Genomic DNA, 18,493 nt, shown 5'->3' with positions numbered 1-18,493 from the left:
CATGTGAAGAATTCCAATGGCAGCTGCTTACTGTTTTCCCAGAATGTCCATTTGGTTTTGAAAACCTGACTTTTGGACAGGTTTTCCTTTTACTGAGTCATATTCTGTAACTTCCAACCAGTGGTCTTGATCTTTTACAGGACACACAAGTATAACATTCATTAAATTTTTAAGAAATTCAACAGAGCACAAACCATCAAGTAGTAAGATTTTCTAGATGTCTTAATCTGAGATTTTAAACTGCCAATGAAAATGATAATGAGTTCTTGCTAGAATTTCACACAGGATGATATTCAGATAATAGTTCTCAAACTTCAATTGTTTTGTACCATTTTAAGCTTTTTCCAATAAAATAAAATTCTTCTTAAAAGGTAAATTACCCATCGATTATTCTTATAATTATCAATCTTAAGACATTAAATGGACAACTTCCAGGAGAGGCATTTAGCTAGATTCATTCTAGTGCCTGATCCCAGGGACCTTAAGGTTACAGTCAGGTCTATGACAGGAGAATAACAAGGCTTGTTTTCTATTTGAAGTTCACACACCCTGTGGAGGGGGAAGATAAAATACAGAAAAAAATTCCACTTTCTGAGACAAATAAGACGTATTTCTCAGTGACAAGCAAGACAGTGTAAATCTGTTACCATTTTCAGAAGTCAAAAGTGAAAGTAAAAAGAAACACTTAAATAACCAGGAAGAAAATGTCACTAATATTCCAATTTTGTGGAGGAGCATTTTATTCTGATACAAGGAGCATTTACTGTGTTTGAATACTAAACAGTATCCTTTCCTTGAAAGCAGGAGCGTAGGGAGAACTATACAAATGACTGAGCAAAAGCAATGAGACGAACAGCTGTGCGTAAACTGGGCATGTGGGGTACATTACGTATTAGATTACCATGCTAAGCATGGTCTGCCCTGGCAGCCAGGGGTTCCTGCCGGGCGCAGCTCCTGGGCACCTGCGCAGCACCTTGACTTAGGTGAGGACACACGCCCTGGGCCCACTCTATTGCTTGCGCCTTTTACAAACGGCTTTGATGCAATAAGCTGCTGTAGTCTTCCTTTCCCAAGAGGAGCGGCTGCTTTTCCTCGGGGACCTGCTTTCTCTTGCGCCGGCACAGCAGCCTGGTAAACCCCACCAGGGCGGCAGCCAGGGCAGCTCCAACCAGTGCTGCTCCCACCAGCCACGGCCAGATCCGACGTGCTTGCTCCAAGTAGGGCTCAATGTAGCTTTGAAAGAAGCCTAGATCTGGAAAAGAAGGAAATCTCAGTGTTTCTACTGTAGTCTCTATCATCATCACCTTCGGCTAGTTCTCCGGAGCTGGACACTTGGGTTTGAACGCCAGCTCTGCTGTAAGAACTTGAAGACCTTGGGTGTCTTCCTCCTCAGATTTTTACCCAGAAAAAAGGAAAATGATACCCCTTTGTTGGGATGTTTTGTAGTTTGTGGAGAGTATATAATAAATTGTGCAGTGTCTGTGTATATAGTGCACTCAGTTGTCACATGGTGTTTTCGGTACTGGGGGTTGAACTCAGGACCTTGTGCTTGCCAGGCAGGCGTTTATTCTACTGAGCTATCTCTCCAGCCCCTAGATGGTGTTTTCTATTGGTCTTATAACAATTCTGATTATCTGTGCTGCATCATTAATTATTCAAGGATATTAAGTTACCTGACAAACATTAATGATAAAGATGTTTCTAAATGTTCCATAATCTCAGAACACTCCCAGGAGCTTCAGGATATTTGTAAAATCTTTATATGCCTTGAGATTGTAGTTTAATCTTAGCAGATTTTTGCCAGGTGTGTTTTTAATAATTATGAGTTAGGAAAAAGTTCCAGCATTATGATTGGTTACATTATCTCTAATGACATAAGCAAGTGCCTGTGACAGGAGACAACACTGGTGACTGCCATCTTCTACTTCTGAAAATTCCTTGGTTTTCACAATCTGAAACTTAGTCTGACAAACGACCTTGGTGTGTTCCCTTACACTATTCACGAGTTGCATCATGAAGTCAAGCTCGATCTCAAGGTCCATCAGGTTTGTTTTTGCATGGATTTAAGGCAGGGGCTATAGTGTCTGCAGGTTGTCACTACAGATTGGACTGGTAGTGATACTCTTGTTTTCAGCCTCCCAAGTGCTGGGATTACAGGCGCGTGCCATCACACTCAATCTCAGTTATTTCTCAGCGAGCCTGGGAATGGGGCCAGCACTGCAAGCTGGAAGTTGAACCTGGTTCCTGTGTCTACCTAAGCAGGTGCTTTATCTGCTGAGTGATCTGGCTGGCCCTCCACCAGATTCTTTAAGGCATTTTTATATTTATTCAGCAAGCTTTAAATATTCAAAACGTTAAAAGGTTAACCCTTCTAATATTGCACTGATTAAATTCTATCCCAGGTATTATTTACATGTTTATTGTTTGTGTTAAAGAAATTCCTGCATATGTTATTTAATAAAGTGAAATTATTTAAAACATATGCTTAATGGTAAGTTACATATATGTGTGAGAGATACAACTGAAGTCACAATACAGATCAAAATAACCACAACAGTTTATTAACCTGAACATTAGGATTAAGGATAACTTTTATTTTTGTGTTTATTTTCTTTTTAAGCGATCTTAAACTAAGATGAAGATATTTGAATTATACAATTTGGAAATAAGCTACTAAAAGTACCCACAATAAAAAAGACAATATCTAGGTAATAGCTGGCATGATGGTATATTTAATGCTTTTGTGATTAGATAATATGTATTAAAAGGAACACAATATTGCTTGATAAAACCATATGGTCCAATCATATAAATCAATGCCAACTCACTATAAATTAGACTAAAATGATACAAAAATAAACATAATCACCAATAAGTCCTGTTTGCTATCAGTTGTATCCTAGGTCATGGAGTAGTTTGAGGAGATAAATATAAAAATAGAATCTGGAAAACTCTGCAAGATTTTAATCTAAAAAAAGAAGTCTTGGCTTCTAGCTGCTCAATAAAAGTTGGTAGATTACCTATGAAAGAATAATTTCTCTATAGAAGACTCTATAATGTGTGTAAAAGATACCCAGTGCTCATGTCTGATACAAAGGACAGACAATGCTGCATCCTGGACTTGTCAGTAAGTGATGCTTCTGTAACTCTATTTTAAGAAAAAATAATGAATGTCACTTTTAGGCAGTTTTATTAAAAAGAAAAAATGTCTTTACCCTTTTTTCGCTTAGTCACTTGCAGAGTCATCGCAGACTATTCATGAGTCATCACAGACTCTTGGCCCAAGGAAACCTAGGTCCTATGCAGGTGTAAGAAAGGAGCAACTCCGGTTTCTTGGAAATTATAGAAATGATATTCCATGAAACACTGAGACTGTTGTTGGAGTAGTCAAGAAGCTACCTCAGTTAGATGTGGGATTTGTCTCAGTACATCTACGCCCAGTCCTTACCCCTCCTCTTCCTTCCTGGTCCCTCTCATGGCAAGTGGGGAGCTGCCCTAGCAAGCACACTCAGAACCATTACCCAGCATTCATGGGGCTGGAACTGAGCGTGAGGTGGCTCACTTGCCAAATGTGGAAGCCGGGATGCAGCCTGCACACAGAAAGCGGGGGATTGGAAGGAAAGAGTTCCCAGGCTTTAGGCTGCTGGGTTCCTCAGTTTCCGAGGCTTCTTAGGCTCAGCTACATTTCTGCCTTTCCCATGACTTGAGCACACCCCTCATGTCTGGCTGGTGTACATCAGTAGGCTCTCTTCTTCTCTATTCTTACTTCCATGGAACTTTTGGTGATCTATATTTTATCTTATTTGTGGATGTTAATGTTTATTAAAGGGCAGATAGGACTGGGGAGGTAGCTCCGCAGTCTGAGCTCCTGCCTGGCAAGCTCAAGGACCCTGGTTCGATCCCTGGTAGCACATTCTGTGCGGCCCCAAAACCCCAGGTGCACCAAAACCAGGCATGGTGGTGCACCCCTGTAATCCTAGCCCTGGGGAGGCTGAGACAGGAGGATCACTACAAGTCTGAACTGCGTAGCGGACCCCATATCAAGTAAAAAATGAATGAATAAAATAAATAATTAAAAAATTAAAAGGGCAGATAACTTAAAAAGAGAAAACCCAGAAGCTACATTTTGCCAAAACTCAACAGCACCCATGGCAGTTATTGGGATTTGGACAAGAATGTCTTCGTGAGCATCCTGCTAAAAGCAAGGTTTGGGCTTTAGCACCAGGCCTCTCCCATCCTCTATGCCGGCAGTCAGAGGGATGCTGTGAAAGTGCAGGGCCTGTCAGGTGGTTTCCTGCCTCTCCTGCCCATTATGTGTTCTTAATTCATATTTGCAGAATAGGATTACATTTACTGTAGAGAACAGAGAAATGCACATAGCACATTCAATTCCTTTCTTTTTTCCTGTTCCATACCTCTCCCCTTTTGTCCAGCATCAGACTCATTTATTTATCATATAAGACCTTATAATATTAATTATTATGTACAGATTGAAAACCAGAGTAACAGGTTAAAGAGCACACACAACATGTAAGACAGTTACACTAAGTCAATGTGCACTTGTAGACACGTGGCCCATGCTGGATTACAACATTTTCTTTCTTTCTTTTTTTTTCTTTTCTTTCTTTCTTTCTTTCTTTCTTTCTTTCTTTCTTTCTTTCTTTCTTTCTTTCTTTCTTCTTCTTTCTTTCTTTCTTTCTGTCTTTCTCCTTCCTTCCTTCCTTCCTTCCTTCCTTCCTTCCTTCCTTCCTTCCTTCTTCTTTCTTTCCTTCTTTTAATGTATTTGGTACAGGATCTTACTATGCAGCTCAGGCTCATAGTGATCCTCCTGTTTTCAGCCTCGCCAGGGCTGGGATTACAGGCGTGCACCACCACGCCTGGTCTCGGTGGCCGGCTCAGCATACTCAGGGGTGGGGCCAGCGCAGCGTGCGGTGCTGGGATCAAACCGCAGTCCCTGAGCTTGCTTAAGCGGGCAATTGCTCTGCTGATGCATCTCACAGGCCCTCAATGCTTTCTTTTCTCTTTTTCTACAACCTATCTTTTATTATGTACTTTATATATATTGAGTTTTCCATATTAAGAAACCCTTGCAATAGTTAAGCTTTTGTGTCTTGAGTTACTTCACTTAGCATTATGCCATTTGTGTTTTTAAAAATCTTAATTATTCTGAAAAGTTAATCCTTTGCCTAATAAAAGCTAATGCCATAGAGCATTATGGAGCGACAATTACATGTAAACTTAGTACACAATAAAATTATATATATATAAATAACAAGAACAGGATATTTGTTTTATAAGTTATTTGGGAAAGTGAGTAGCAACACAAAGTAAAATTGGAAACAAGAATTTCATTGTTTGCTATTAAACTGAAAAAATTCAGGTTTCTTACATTAGCAATATTCTTCTCAATCAAAGTACTTTCTTAAAATCTAATTGTGAATTAAGCATCAATATTCAAAGCCCATAAAAGCTGACTTAAGCAAGCAGGCGCAGGGCCTGGGACTCGATCCCTGAGCCTGCCATGCCGGCCTGGCCTCTGGGGTGCGCTGAGACAGCAATTGAGACTGGGAGTGGTGGTGGGCGCCTGTAATCCCAGCTCTTGGGAGGCTGTAAACAGGTGAATCACTATGAGTCTGATTTAGTAGTGAGACCCTGAACACCGTGCAGACCCTTCCCTAAAATACAAAAAACCCAAAAAGCTGATTTAAGTAGGGCTGAGGGTCTTGAGTTTTCCTGTTACTTCTTCCTCTGTTGTTCTTGGCTATGTCTACTTGCCTGATGTCACTCAGATATCTCTAAAGCTTAGAGAACACTAAGCATAAAGTGATGCTGAAAGGTGATCAATCATAAAATTTTACATTTCTTTTTATCAGTAAAGAATATACCTGCAAAAGATCACCATCATATGTTAAGTTGTAGTTATAGTCAAAAAATCTACTTTTCTAATTTTTTTTAACATTTATTTAGTGTGTGTGTGTGTGTGTGTGTGTGTGTGTGTGTGTGTGTGGCCAGCTCAGCCCACCAGGGGGCACAGCTGGCTGGCATGTGGTGCTGGGGGATCGAACCGTGGTCCCTGTACTTTGCCAAGCTTGTTCCAAGTAGGTGCTTTAGACCACTGAGCCATCTCTCCAGCCCAAAAAAATCTACTTTTCAATGGCATTAATTTATATTAAAAAATGAAACCCAATAAAAAGAAAAGTGAAAACTGTTTTCACCAAACCCAACAGTTACTATTTGCAATATATTTAAAAATTGTTTTCAAAATGGGACTGTGATTCCTACTTTAGACTGCTGCTGGTTACTTTGATATATGGTACATTGAAAATGTCTGATAGAGGTTGGGGAGATAACTCAATAGAATAAGCGCTTGCCTGGCAAGCACGGGTACTGAGTTAATCCCCAGTACTGAAAAAAAAAAAAGTCTGACAAAATTCATGTGATTTCCCAGTTTTTTCATAGTAATTTTGTCCTATTGTCCAGGTTCTTTCATCATTTCTTTAATTTTTTGCACATGGTCTCAATTTTTCTGTTACCAATAGCTTCTTTAAACCATTTTTTTTTTTTTTATTTCTCAGTGGTTTCATTTGAAACGTTTTACTTTTCTTTTTTGATTTCCTGATTTTGAACCTCAATAGTACACATTTCTGTTCTTTCTTAATGTCATGTTTTTCTTTCATCTTCACCTCCTTGGAATTCCATTTCTTTCCACTCATTCTCTTCTGATTAATTATATAGTTTTTATTTGTTTTGTTCTGTAATTGCCAAAGCACATTCACATGTCTACTTATCCACACAACAAACACATGAAGTAATTGAGAAATATTACTCTAATCAATTGGGAGTCTCTACTTTTGAAATTTGTCTGCAATGATTACAATGTATATATAATCCTTAGGAAAAAACCACTGTATAGACAACAGTATGGATTCTTATTTTTCCACAATAATTTCATTAACTTGTGTGTACCACTTAGCCGGGTCATTACTTTCAATGTGAGAGTTTTCTTTCAAATCTGCCTGGTTGCTAGCTTAGCTCTCCTCTATTTGAGACAGTTGGCATTATAACCCATGCATCATGGTTATACATATGGGTGTTTTCCTTTTTAGGGTTGTTGTAGGCTCTGGAGAGCAAATATGTCTGGTTTCATTTTTCTTAAATTATTCATTTATTTCTTTATGAAATAAATATTCAGTCAGATATACTTTGGGCCAGGTGCTTTGCCAAGCACTAAAGGTGAAAGATAAATATGGCAGCATTCCTAGCCTCAAAAAGGCAATAACTGGAAAAGGAGACTAACAGTTAAACTAATTGTTTAAAGAACAATTATCTTTCATTAAAAGCACATAAAATAGTCAGTGAGATCTTGCACACGAAGTACTTCTACATCTACAAAATCAGTAAAGGTATCCCAGAAGCCTGGCCATCTGAGCAGAAGCTAAGTGTGTGGAGTGGACAGCAAGCCGTCCCGGGCAGAGAGGAGGAGCGAACCCACAGCTGGGCACCTAGCCAAGCACAGACGCTAAACAGGAGTGGCACAGGCCTCATCAAATCACATTTTCAGAAGGAGACAGCAGGTATGCTTCTCCTCTCATTTTTTGATACCAAGTTTTCAGGTTTATCGTAGAAGGAAGTTCTCAAATGAGAAGGGAATTGTTCAACATTCTGTAGAAAAAGTAGGATTATGTGTACCAGCAGATCCGGGTCACAACTTTTCATTGCCAAAGAGTTTTGGTCTTCTATTTTAATAAGTTATGTATACAAAAAAAAATCACCCTTGCTAGCAATTTTTTAAAGCATTCACTAAATTTGGTTTTAATGGAACATGTTTGACAAATGCTAAACCTGTATTTCCTTTTTATAGAAAACACTTAAGTAAGTATAATTATGAATATGTGAGTGGTGCATAGTGACCCCCTTGGTTTAAATTGTGTAAGAGCTTTTAAAAGAAATTTAAATAAACCTAAAGTTACGTAATCAATAGAGAGAAGTATTAAGCTCCTTAAATGTACAACAGAAGCAACAATACATTATGATTCATAAAATTAAAAAGGCAGTTGTTTATTTTAAAATCATACTTCTTTGAAATTAACTAACTTGACAACAGTATAGAACATGTTCTACGTAGATTCCTAAAACATTCTAGATAATTTTGTTTCTTACAATTTTATTAGCATCAGTATCTATCAGCCTCTGTGACAGGAGCCTCTCAGGGTCCTCTGTTCTTGCTTGCTCACTGAGGTTGGTGGCCTGTGACGCTAAAACGTAAACATTTGGACCCCAGGGAAGGAGCAGTGTGGAAGGGTATGTGGTGATGGGCAGTGTTGTGGCTAAAGGACCCTTTGCTCTATGCATAAAGAGATCAGAAGTTTTAGGTTTAATATTTGCTACAAAATGTCTTTGCAATTTAAAAATCATTTTATTCTTCTGATTCTCAATTGGTTTTCCTATAAATAATAAAAATTGGAGAGAGGAGAAAGGGGATGAGAAAAAGATTTGTGTTATGCATGTGGACCAATTGTACATAAGAATATAAAGCTTATGTGCTGCAGATATGTTCTAATCAAAAAATTTGAAAAAAACACTACTAGGTAGAACTTAAAACTTAGCGAGATAATAATGTGTATGCTGCTGTCTCTCCCATTAGGATCTGAGGATCCAGGGCATTGTGATTGGAGGGTCCCAATGTCTCTCTTGACACTGTCACCTGAGATACCTTTACCTGGCAACTTATAGGACTCCATTTCTCTGTTTAACAAAAACATGAACTTCCTCTCATGTCTGATCATCCTATCCCTATTTTTTTCTATCTCATTAAATTGAATTTTCAGTCATCAACTATATCAGCCAGAAAGTTAAAAGACATTCCTAACATCTCCATCTTCTATCTCTCCAAATAGATCAATTATAATTGTTTTTTCAAAAGCATTATCAAAATCTTCCATACTTTCTTTCTTTTCTGCAAACAGAACTACCATCTCTTTCCTCTGGACTCCTACAATAGCATTTTAATTATTTATTCTACATGTGCTTTCCCATGGCAACAAAAACTGTGCAGCAAAAATAATCCTTTTAAAACTCCAGACTGGTTACAATTTGATTAAAATTAAAAAATGGCCTGCATTAGTCTAACAGTATGGTCAAAATAAAGACACCCTTTTCAACTAGTTAGCTCTACCTGTCATACTAATACCATCTCAACCTAGAAATGCTCATGTCTTAATAAATGTGTCAGTAGACAAGGAGTTGTTTAAGCTCTTTCTCTTCCACTACAAGCTGTGTGAAATAGAGAGTATATTGCTTACTTTTGTATCCACAATAAACAAAATGACCATTCAAAGTGATTAGTCAAGAAATGCAGGTAGGAAGTATGAATATAATCAAAGTGACATAAAAATACCTGACAAAGTAGAATACTTGATTTTAAAAATACCTAAATGTAACATGGTAATAAAAGGGTTGATATTTTATAACAAGTTTCATTTACATTAGCTAAGTGGTAAAACCTTTATGACAAAAATACTTGCACTCAAATGGACTCATCGATTTCAGCCCATATCAGAATTGATGAGTAGAGAGACTTACAAGATAAAGTCTGACCTTCGAGGCTTGTGGCCGAGATGGAAAGGGGCCAGGTCTGTACACAGAAAATTATCACACAAGCCCCAGAAAGGAGTGAATAGAGATGACTGTGCAGACGTGATTTCTTATCTGACAGTGTGACAAATGGAGAAATGTAGTAGGATTTAGGCAGAAGTAGCAGCATGTCAAAACTGAGAACATGGAAAAGTCTAGCATGATGTAGAAATGGAAAGAGAGACAAAATTATAAAGTTCTAAATGACGAAACTTTACAAAATAATTACCAATCTGCTCTTTTCTTTATACACTGCGGTGTTTTTGTTCTTCTAGTGAGAATGGAGACACTGCTTCAGCTTGTCCCTCTTGATTTGCAGAATCCCCTTCTCTGATACCATTTCTATCCTTTGTAAAGCTCTCTATTCTCAGTGATCTTGGTGTTTTATAATATCTAATCTCACCCTTTGAAGGCCAAACGAAAAACCCCCCTAATCTCTTCAGGCATTCATTAGAGTATTGACTATGCTTTTTAGATAAAGTAAAAAAGTTCAATCAATCCCAGTACTTCAACCAATGGTCCCTCACAAGCAGGACACCATTGATGCAATGTAGACCTCCATGTTAATTTTGTTAACAGGCACTGCTATGACACATAGTAGGTAACCAATCTGGGATGATTTATATGCTGTGTTTCTATTTTTCATGTGTGGAGTAAAGAGGATTAAAGGAAATAACACACAGCACAGCTGGAAGAGTTCCTCATATAGAAAAAGAATGTGGATTAACTATGATCAAATGGCTCAATTTAGCTTTTTAACACTTTCTGCTATTCAAGTAACAACTCAGTACTCTATAAATACCATGCACCTAGACTTCTCCTTTTCTTGCTCTTCTTAGTATAAAAAACTCCCTCCAGGGCTGGGGAGATGGCTCAGTAGAATAAGCGTTTCCCTGGCAAGCACAAGGGCGTGAGTTCAATCCCTGGTTTTGAAAAAAGAAATTCCCTTCCATTTTCCGTCTCTTCTTTGCGTACTGATCCTTTCAAGCTTTGCTTTGCCTTCTTAAGTTGACCTCTTTTGAGGAGCATAGTCTGCTCTGTGCTCCTTATGAGTCCCTCACAGTCCAGTGAATTGCCTTTTCTTTGCATAATTACCCAGCTCCAGCACAGGGTTCGTAGTTTCCTGCGATCTCAATCTGTGCCACTCCCAGAGTTGAATACTCATAGAGTTGCATGCAAGATCCACGAAGTTGGTAAATTTCTCTCATTTGTTTCATTTAACTTTTCCCGTCCTTTCATTTATTTGTGTTCCATGGACTGCCCATGCATACAAGAGGACACCACTGTCGGCTGCATGGACTCGCCTGCAAGCCATGTTTTGGGTTACTGGTCGTCACATACTAGAAGCGCAAGACAGTGAAGGAGAACATCTGGCTCCTCCACCTGCTAGTACTTGGTATTAGAAAAGCCACTTAAAATAACCACTAAGAAGACAGCAAGATGCAATGTATTAATTATTGAAACTGTCCTACTAATCGGATTTTGAAGCTGTCTCATTGCTATTTATTTCTCAATAAAATTGTTAAAAAAATAAAAAGAGAAAAACAAAAGCCACTTAAATTACCTTAGAAACAGTATCTTCCTCTAGTTCTAGGGATGATAATATGTAATAAATGATTGGTTAATAACGCACTTGAAGAATTTGCATGTAGCGGATTCAGGAATGGAAAGGCATTATCATCTCTTCCTCATTTGTCAAGGAGAATAAGCATAGTTTTAGCTAGAAAATTTTCTTTAAAACCCAGATTAAACTCCACTCCTAGTGTTTTAGATTATCATCTTAATCATAGGCATAGCAATTCAGATTATAATAGCTATTGTCTTTTTATTGTGTGTACTAGGGGTGGAACCCAAAGTTTTACCCATACCGGGCAGATACTTTACCACTGAGAAATACCTCAAGTGCCCTTTTTATTTTCATTTTCACTTTATTTTATTTTTTCCATAATTTTACTGAGAAACAAATAGCAATGAGATAGTTTCAAATCAAATTGGTAGGACACTCATTAATTAACACATTGCATACTGCCTTCCTAGTGGTTATTTGTTGTACAAGATGCAGACATGATATCTTGTTTACAAACACTGTTAGAATAAATCCCTCTATTCATTAAGAGAATGTAACTATATACCTATCCTAACCATTTTGAATACACAGATACAAAATGGTCATTCATCTATATCCCCTTTTTTGGTTTAGTTCCATCATTTAAATATTATAGGTGTGTGAACTCAGTAAAATATTCCAAAATAGTCCAGTAGTTCATAGTAGTATTGGGTTATATTTTCATTTTAGATATGGCCTTGCTGTTTTGCTTAAGCTAGCCTTGAATTTATGATCCTTTTGCTTCAGCTTCCCTGGGTCCTGAATTACAACTGTGTGTCAGTATGTTTAAATCTTGTCTATTAGTTAGATTTAAAAATCAAGATTTTCACAAATTCTTTTGATAACCCTAGAAACAAATTATCTAAGATAATTCACCACACTGCTAGGTATTTACCTAGTACTACAATATACTAGGAGTGTTAATGTATCTCTCATTTTTTTATTTTAAAGAGAATTAAAAAAATGATACAGAATTTCAAAACAAGATTATGGCAAATCAACAATGATTGCTATATTTCAAATTTTTATCTTCAAAGTACTTGTTTTCTGAGCTGCTCTGTTCCCAATCACAGATGGATGAGCTGAGATTTGAGTGACTGAATTAACTTTCACAATGCTGTACAACAATGGATACAGTCATGTGTCTTATTCCAAAACCTCTGTCTGTCTAATTTCTAGTGCTTTGCCATGTTTGCCTTGAACAAAATGCCCATAGTAAGCAGAATGAAAAGGAATTCATAAATCCTTACACTTAGGTTCATGTGCTAATACTGGTGGTAAGTCAAAGATGGTACTACACATTCTCAAGCTGAAAGATTTATAGAGCTAACACTCTAGAAACATAAGCTTTTGTACTATTTCAAAAGATGTTGTTCCAACTAGGTTTAGCCATTCAGCTGAAAGGAAGTGAACTTTACCTGAGTCTTGTAGGTGGCTGTATTCGTAGCCTAGGTCTCTGGATGAAATAAAGAAGTCACCGTTTTTGTAGAGAGGTATGAAAGGAACCATGTAGGATTCCCGGTTATGCCCAATGGGTGTATTGGCCTCTGGATAAGCTTCTTGAAGTGGGCGGTGCCTGCGGAGCCACTGTTCAAAAATACTGCAGAGGAAATGATGATCAGAATCAGAAATAGGGAACTCACGAAATCCATATTTTTATTTCCTAAAATAAACAATAAGACCTGTAATAAAATCTCAGGACATGGAAATTTGCTTAATATATTCCTATTTTCAGAATACTTTGTAAAATATCAGCTCATGCTATCAGGCCTTGTATAGGTACACTCATTTGAAGGACACATGAAGATATATATATATATTTTTAAGTTTTACAGTTTATTAAATCCTCTCATGAAAAAAGTCGCAGTCACTGCAGACAGGCACTGCAGTCTCTACTCTGTCGGCTTTTTGCCAGCACCAACACTAGCCTTTGCAGTGCCCCTGACTTTCTTCATTCTGTTCTTGCGTTCCTCCTGCTGCTCTCTTGAGGTCTTTTTCTTCTCATGCAGGCCGTGTCTTGCAAGTCTATGTTTGGGCTCATTTTTCTTTGCCTAATCCAGGGAATCATAAATCATGCCAAAGCCAGTTGTCTTGCCACCACCAAAATGGGTTCTGAATCCAAACACAAAAATGACATCTGGTGTGGTGAGTTTTTCCCGAATTTCTGTCTTAAGTACCATTGCTTTCCTAGGGTGAAGGACATCAGTGGCCATTTGTTTCCTTTGAAGGAGTCGATTGGTCGTGAATTTCCAGGTTTGACTAGCTACTGTGTCATTCATGATGGCAACGGAGCCTCAGACAACCCGGGAGGAAGATATATTCTTTTTAAAAAAATCTTAAGGATAAAGTTACACAAGCAGTTTACAACCTTAAGAATGTTGCAGATAAAAGCAATTCAATTAACTATTAGTTGAATGAAAATTCAATGATAGTCAGAAATGAAATATTTCTGTCCCCCAAAATGTTAGTACAAAGAATGAACGTATAATATTAAATTAGAAATTATGATGGAATTTGGCTATTTTTGTTCAGGGTAGGGGCTTTCAATTATTTCAACTTCTGGCTCATATTTGGGGGAGTATATGCTCAATGAGTTTGGATGGAAGAGAGTTTTTATCATCAGGGATACAGGTTAAAATAACTGTGCTTATTTTTCCAGCCTCACCCAAGGATAAGGTCTGATCCGTATTCAGCCAGATATATCTACTCATGCTTTTAGAGGAGATAATGATATAATGATACAAGGACAATGAAATCTATTAGAATAGTGGGCAATAGCAATTTCTATAACACTGCCTAGCTTTCAAGGACAACAGGGCCAGATGTGTAAAGGAAGCTAGTAGGTAGGTGTATTCTCTCCTCTATTGCCTGATTTTGGCAGATATTCTGACTGCTGGAAGATTCCCCTGTTCCCATCTGTCTCTGAATTTCTCAATTATTGTTTGATTTATCTGATGTACTTCGAACAATTTTTTCTTGTTTCAATAAGCCAGAGTTTGTTTCTGTTGCATGCATTTCTTTCTAGAAAGAAATGTAAAAAAAAAAAAAAAAAGATAGACGTATACAGTTAGAATGGAGTAGAAACTCAAGTTGTAGAAGAATACGTAGGAGACCATTAAAAATATGACCAAAAAAGGCTAGATCTAGGGTTTGAAATTTTCCCTTGAAGCCTAGCTGTGTTTTTTAATAGCTATATGACTCAGAAAAATCACTGAACTTTCTGGAGACTTAGCTTACACATATTTTAAATAAGAATAATAATAATATCCTACCTGTGTTAAAAGGAACCATTTATTGTTATGTACTTTCTAATGAAAAGGTTAAATAAATAAGCTATTGTTTTAGACTAAAAGGTAGATTAGTAGATCATAGATAAAGCAGCACCTTAAAAAGATTGAAAATAAAATTTAAAAACTTTTAACATATTTGAAGTACCATAGAGAATAAAGAAGCCAAATAACACCAGTAGTGATCTTTTTTTTTTTTTTTTTCCAAAACAAAAAAATAACAATTCTGTTTTCTTAGAATCTGGACTTCAAACCTTCTCTGATCAAAGCTAGTTTCAACTGTGAATTAATTGAAGGACCAGCAGGTCACTGATAAATTTTGAAAACCTGGCCCACCAATGCAAAATTCTCCCTAAGTTCACAGTTGTAAATATGTAGTTATAGGATACTGATGGCAGGCCACATTATAGTTAAGTAAAAAAATCTACAAGTAGTGAAAGGAGAAAATTATAAAAATTCATAAGCTGCTAGATTTACCCTTTCTTCATCTGGAAAATGAAACACTAAAATTGAAGCTGTTATGCAGACGAATTAAGTAACCGAAGCCACACAGCTAAGGGATGAATGAGTAGTAGAAACTCTCGTCCCACAGAACTGGGCTTTTTGTCTTCCTCCTCCATATTCTGGTCCTACTGGAAGAAATTTACAGTTGGTGGGGGCATGAGATCTGCTGTAATAAAACACTAAAAGCACATGTGCTTAAGCAAGGTCTGTAATAAGAGTTATTTTGATAGGTAGAAAAGGAAAAAAGATTCAAAACACTTGAGTTTACTTATTTAGTGGCAGACCAATATACAATGAATAGTAAAGGGATTGATGCAAAAACAGCCTTTAGTCAACTGAGAAAAAATTACTGCTGCAATTTAATTCATAAATAATCTTGTTTCTGCCAAGCGATAAAAATTGCTCACCCACGTAGGACAAGGTCATCAGTTCTTAGCACTGAAAGGCCTAATGGATGAAACTATGAATATGCTTATCCAGCTTTCAAAATGAAAGAATTAATCTTCTTTAAATTCTTCGTAGGTGGCTTTTCTTCTTCAGTTAGTTTCATTAAAATATGTCTAAAATGGCTCATGTTGGAATGCCAGTATATAACTTACATAATCACATTGACATTTTGAGAGGAAAGATATGTTCTTATCAGAGATTCACTTAGACTATATCTGAACAGTTTTCTAGAAATTTGAGTAACACTGAAATTCACAGTAGAAGAATTAGGAAAGAGTAAAGGTGATTAAAAAGAACCAGGAACATAAAGAAAAGTATTTTATATATAAACTGACATTTGGTTTCCTGTTTCATCCTGACATGTCGAGACCCTAATCTTACCCATCTTTACAGTAATGAAAATTAGACAAATTGAAAGTCAACAACTTCCTCTGAACTCATGAACAAATGGAGGCTGTAGGGGAAAGAGCCAACCTTGTGCCTGTAGGTGTAAGCGCACCCTGAAGAAGACCCTTGAGACCTGCTTACCAGGAGCAGAAGCAGCGAGGTCCTTAGACACTCTGAAGCAGAGCTGGGGACTGCAGCTAAGCTGCAGGCCAGAGGGAGGCATGCCTGGGGCTGCGATCTTAGGTGGGTTCCCACCTTGCTTCTGAGCCTTACATCTTGTAACTCCACCAAGTTTTCACTATAAAAATCAAAGAAGGATGCTTGGTTGGCTCTGGGAGGGTAAAAGGCAGAGTGACAACTGCAAAAATATATCCAGAACCCTATTCACAGTAAGATCCTACACTCTACAATCAGAAATGCTTGTGCTTGATTTAAATCTTATCCAAGGAGGAGGATGGGAATTCATGCTAGTCCAGCCTGTCTTCCTGTTTCACGTGGGGTGGTGTGACCACTTGTGCTGAGGCCTTGAAGAAATGGCTTAGAAATGTGGTAGCCACTGAAGGAAGAGGAGGCAAGAGAAAAGAGGCTGTAGCGTTAGAGGCATGACTATGAAGGTTGCAGCACCACGGTGCTATCCCATGCGAAGGCCGTGACTTAATCCGAGCAATTACAAGACCTCCTCCCTCTGATCCTGTACTACCATCGCAGCAGAGTTCCAGTGAGGTAAGCCCGAACTGTAGCTGAAAAGCCGCAGGATATATGTGACATCTAGGGAAAAAGAGTAAGTCAGGAAACATAAAAGCAAAATTGGGACTGGCGAGAGCTCAAGGACTAAACGTCTGCTGAGGCAAGTGCCAGGACTGGGGTTCGATCCCTACCACCACATGTCATGCCGGCCCCACCCCAAGGGTGTGTTGAGCTGGCCACCAAGGGCAGGCGTGGTGGCACATGCCTGTAATCCCAGCGCTGGGGAGGCTGGAAACAGGAGGATCACTACGAGTCCGAACTGCATAGTGAGACCCGGTACAAAAGACACAAATTAAATAAATAAATAAGCAAATAATACAACTGAGCAATAATACTAGGGAGATTTGAGATCTCTGTCAATGATAGCTATAGCAGAAATTAAGTGCAGCCCAACACTTCACCAAATTAAAATAATTCCTTACACTAATGGTCTATACCTCAGTTTATATAATAAAAGCCTGTGTCTCTTGGAATAATAAAAATTGCAAGGTATATAGAAAGGTAAGGGGAAAAATCGTCTGGAGTGGTTAAGGAATCTCAATCTAAATCAAATGTGATATAGATTTTGAATTGTGAAACATGGGAAAAATGCATACATTAAGTGCTTTGGCAAAAAAGTACATCACCTGCAGCAACAAATGGGAATTGTAGTCTGAGGGACACAGACTCTAAGAAGGAGTCCAAAGGAATGCTAGCTCTCAAAAGCACTACTTTAATGAGTTTATAGGTAGACTTGATGCAGCTTACAAAATAATTAGTAATCTTGAGGAGAGTTCATTAGAAATTTCCCAAACTGAAGTGTAAGGAGAAAAAAAATTAAAAAGAAATCGAGCACTGTGGGACAATTTCAGAGGTGTGGAGTGTACTGCTCAGGAGAAGTAGTGTGCAGAGCAATTACTGTCCAAGAAAGAGAATCAAGACTTCAAGGAGGAAGGGCAGGTCCTGAATCCAGGTCATGAAATAAATATATGAGTGTGGAGCATTTGGCCATGCCAGAAAGTAAGGAAATGTTCACAGAAACCACAATACCCCCTTCCCAGTGTTAGAGCTTTGTCACAGGGACAAGAGAGAACCGCTGAACCCTCGGAGGTGGAGCAATTTGGACTAAAAAATGAAGAAGAGGTCTGGCTTGAATCCAAATTATAAAATAAATACAGCTATGTCTGGCTGACATAAAAGAGCAAATAAATAAATATGAGAAATATATGAATCTACCACCAGAAGGACTCTGAATAATTGTGTAGATGCTCTGCTAGCGAGCAGGTGGAGTGGAATGCCCGACTCCTCAGAGTGGGCTGCACCTCAAGATTTCTGTACAGATGTGTGCTGGAAGCGCTTAAGAGTCTGAGAAACCTATTAAAACCCACCTTTCCCAGGTGACCAGTTAGCATTAATAATCGTAAATTTATTGTTTGAATCCTTTATACTATAATGTTGGCTCTGCTGTCTTCCTCATCACATTACACTCATGCACTAGAAAAGTAGAAAAATCTCATTCTTTTCTTTTCTTTATTTTTGTACTGGGAATTGAACTCATGATCTTGTGCTCACAGGGCAGGCACTGTGCCACTGAGCTAAACCCCATCCCCAAGCAGACAAGCCTCCATTGAGGAAATTTTATGAAAAGCGGTAGTGTGGTACTCGAAGCTGTCCTGATCAAGAACAACGAAAGTAAGAAAGGCTCTCACCACTGGGAAGGGCCTACGAAGCCATAATAATTGAAAGCAGTGTGATAACTGGCTGCGATGCCATAACAGAAAGGTAGGTGTGAGGTGCCTAATGCAGGATCTTAACAAAGTAGATTTGGAGTATTAGTAATGCGCAAATATTGCCTTAAGTAGGGCAGGGGGAATAGCTTATTAGTGTCCGAGGACTTGTCTCA

At 38.1% G+C, this 18,493-nt stretch overlaps 1 protein-coding gene and 1 pseudogene across 1 annotated transcript in view; both read right to left on the bottom strand.

The window, feature by feature from the left end:
* Positions 1-966: 966 nt before the first annotated feature.
* Tyr (tyrosinase) overlaps positions 967-18,493 on the bottom strand; it is a 115,319-nt gene continuing 97,792 nt past the window's right edge. Inside the window, exons 4-5 of the mRNA XM_004647440.2 lie at positions 12,658-12,839; positions 967-1,252 (exon numbers count right to left, since the gene is read on the bottom strand). Of these exons, the coding sequence (XP_004647497.1) occupies positions 1,026-1,252; positions 12,658-12,839 (409 nt within the window). The 3' untranslated portion in view covers positions 967-1,025. The remainder of the gene's footprint in view (positions 1,253-12,657; positions 12,840-18,493) is intronic.
* LOC105741143 lies at positions 13,132-13,518 on the bottom strand (annotated as a pseudogene).

This window comes from Octodon degus, unplaced genomic scaffold, assembly GCF_000260255.1.
Source record: "Octodon degus isolate 3935 unplaced genomic scaffold, OctDeg1.0 scaffold00306, whole genome shotgun sequence".
Taxonomy (NCBI): Eukaryota; Metazoa; Chordata; class Mammalia; order Rodentia; family Octodontidae; genus Octodon; species Octodon degus.
Note: the sequence above shows the minus strand (reverse complement) of the source record. Positions and strands in the feature narration are given on the sequence as shown.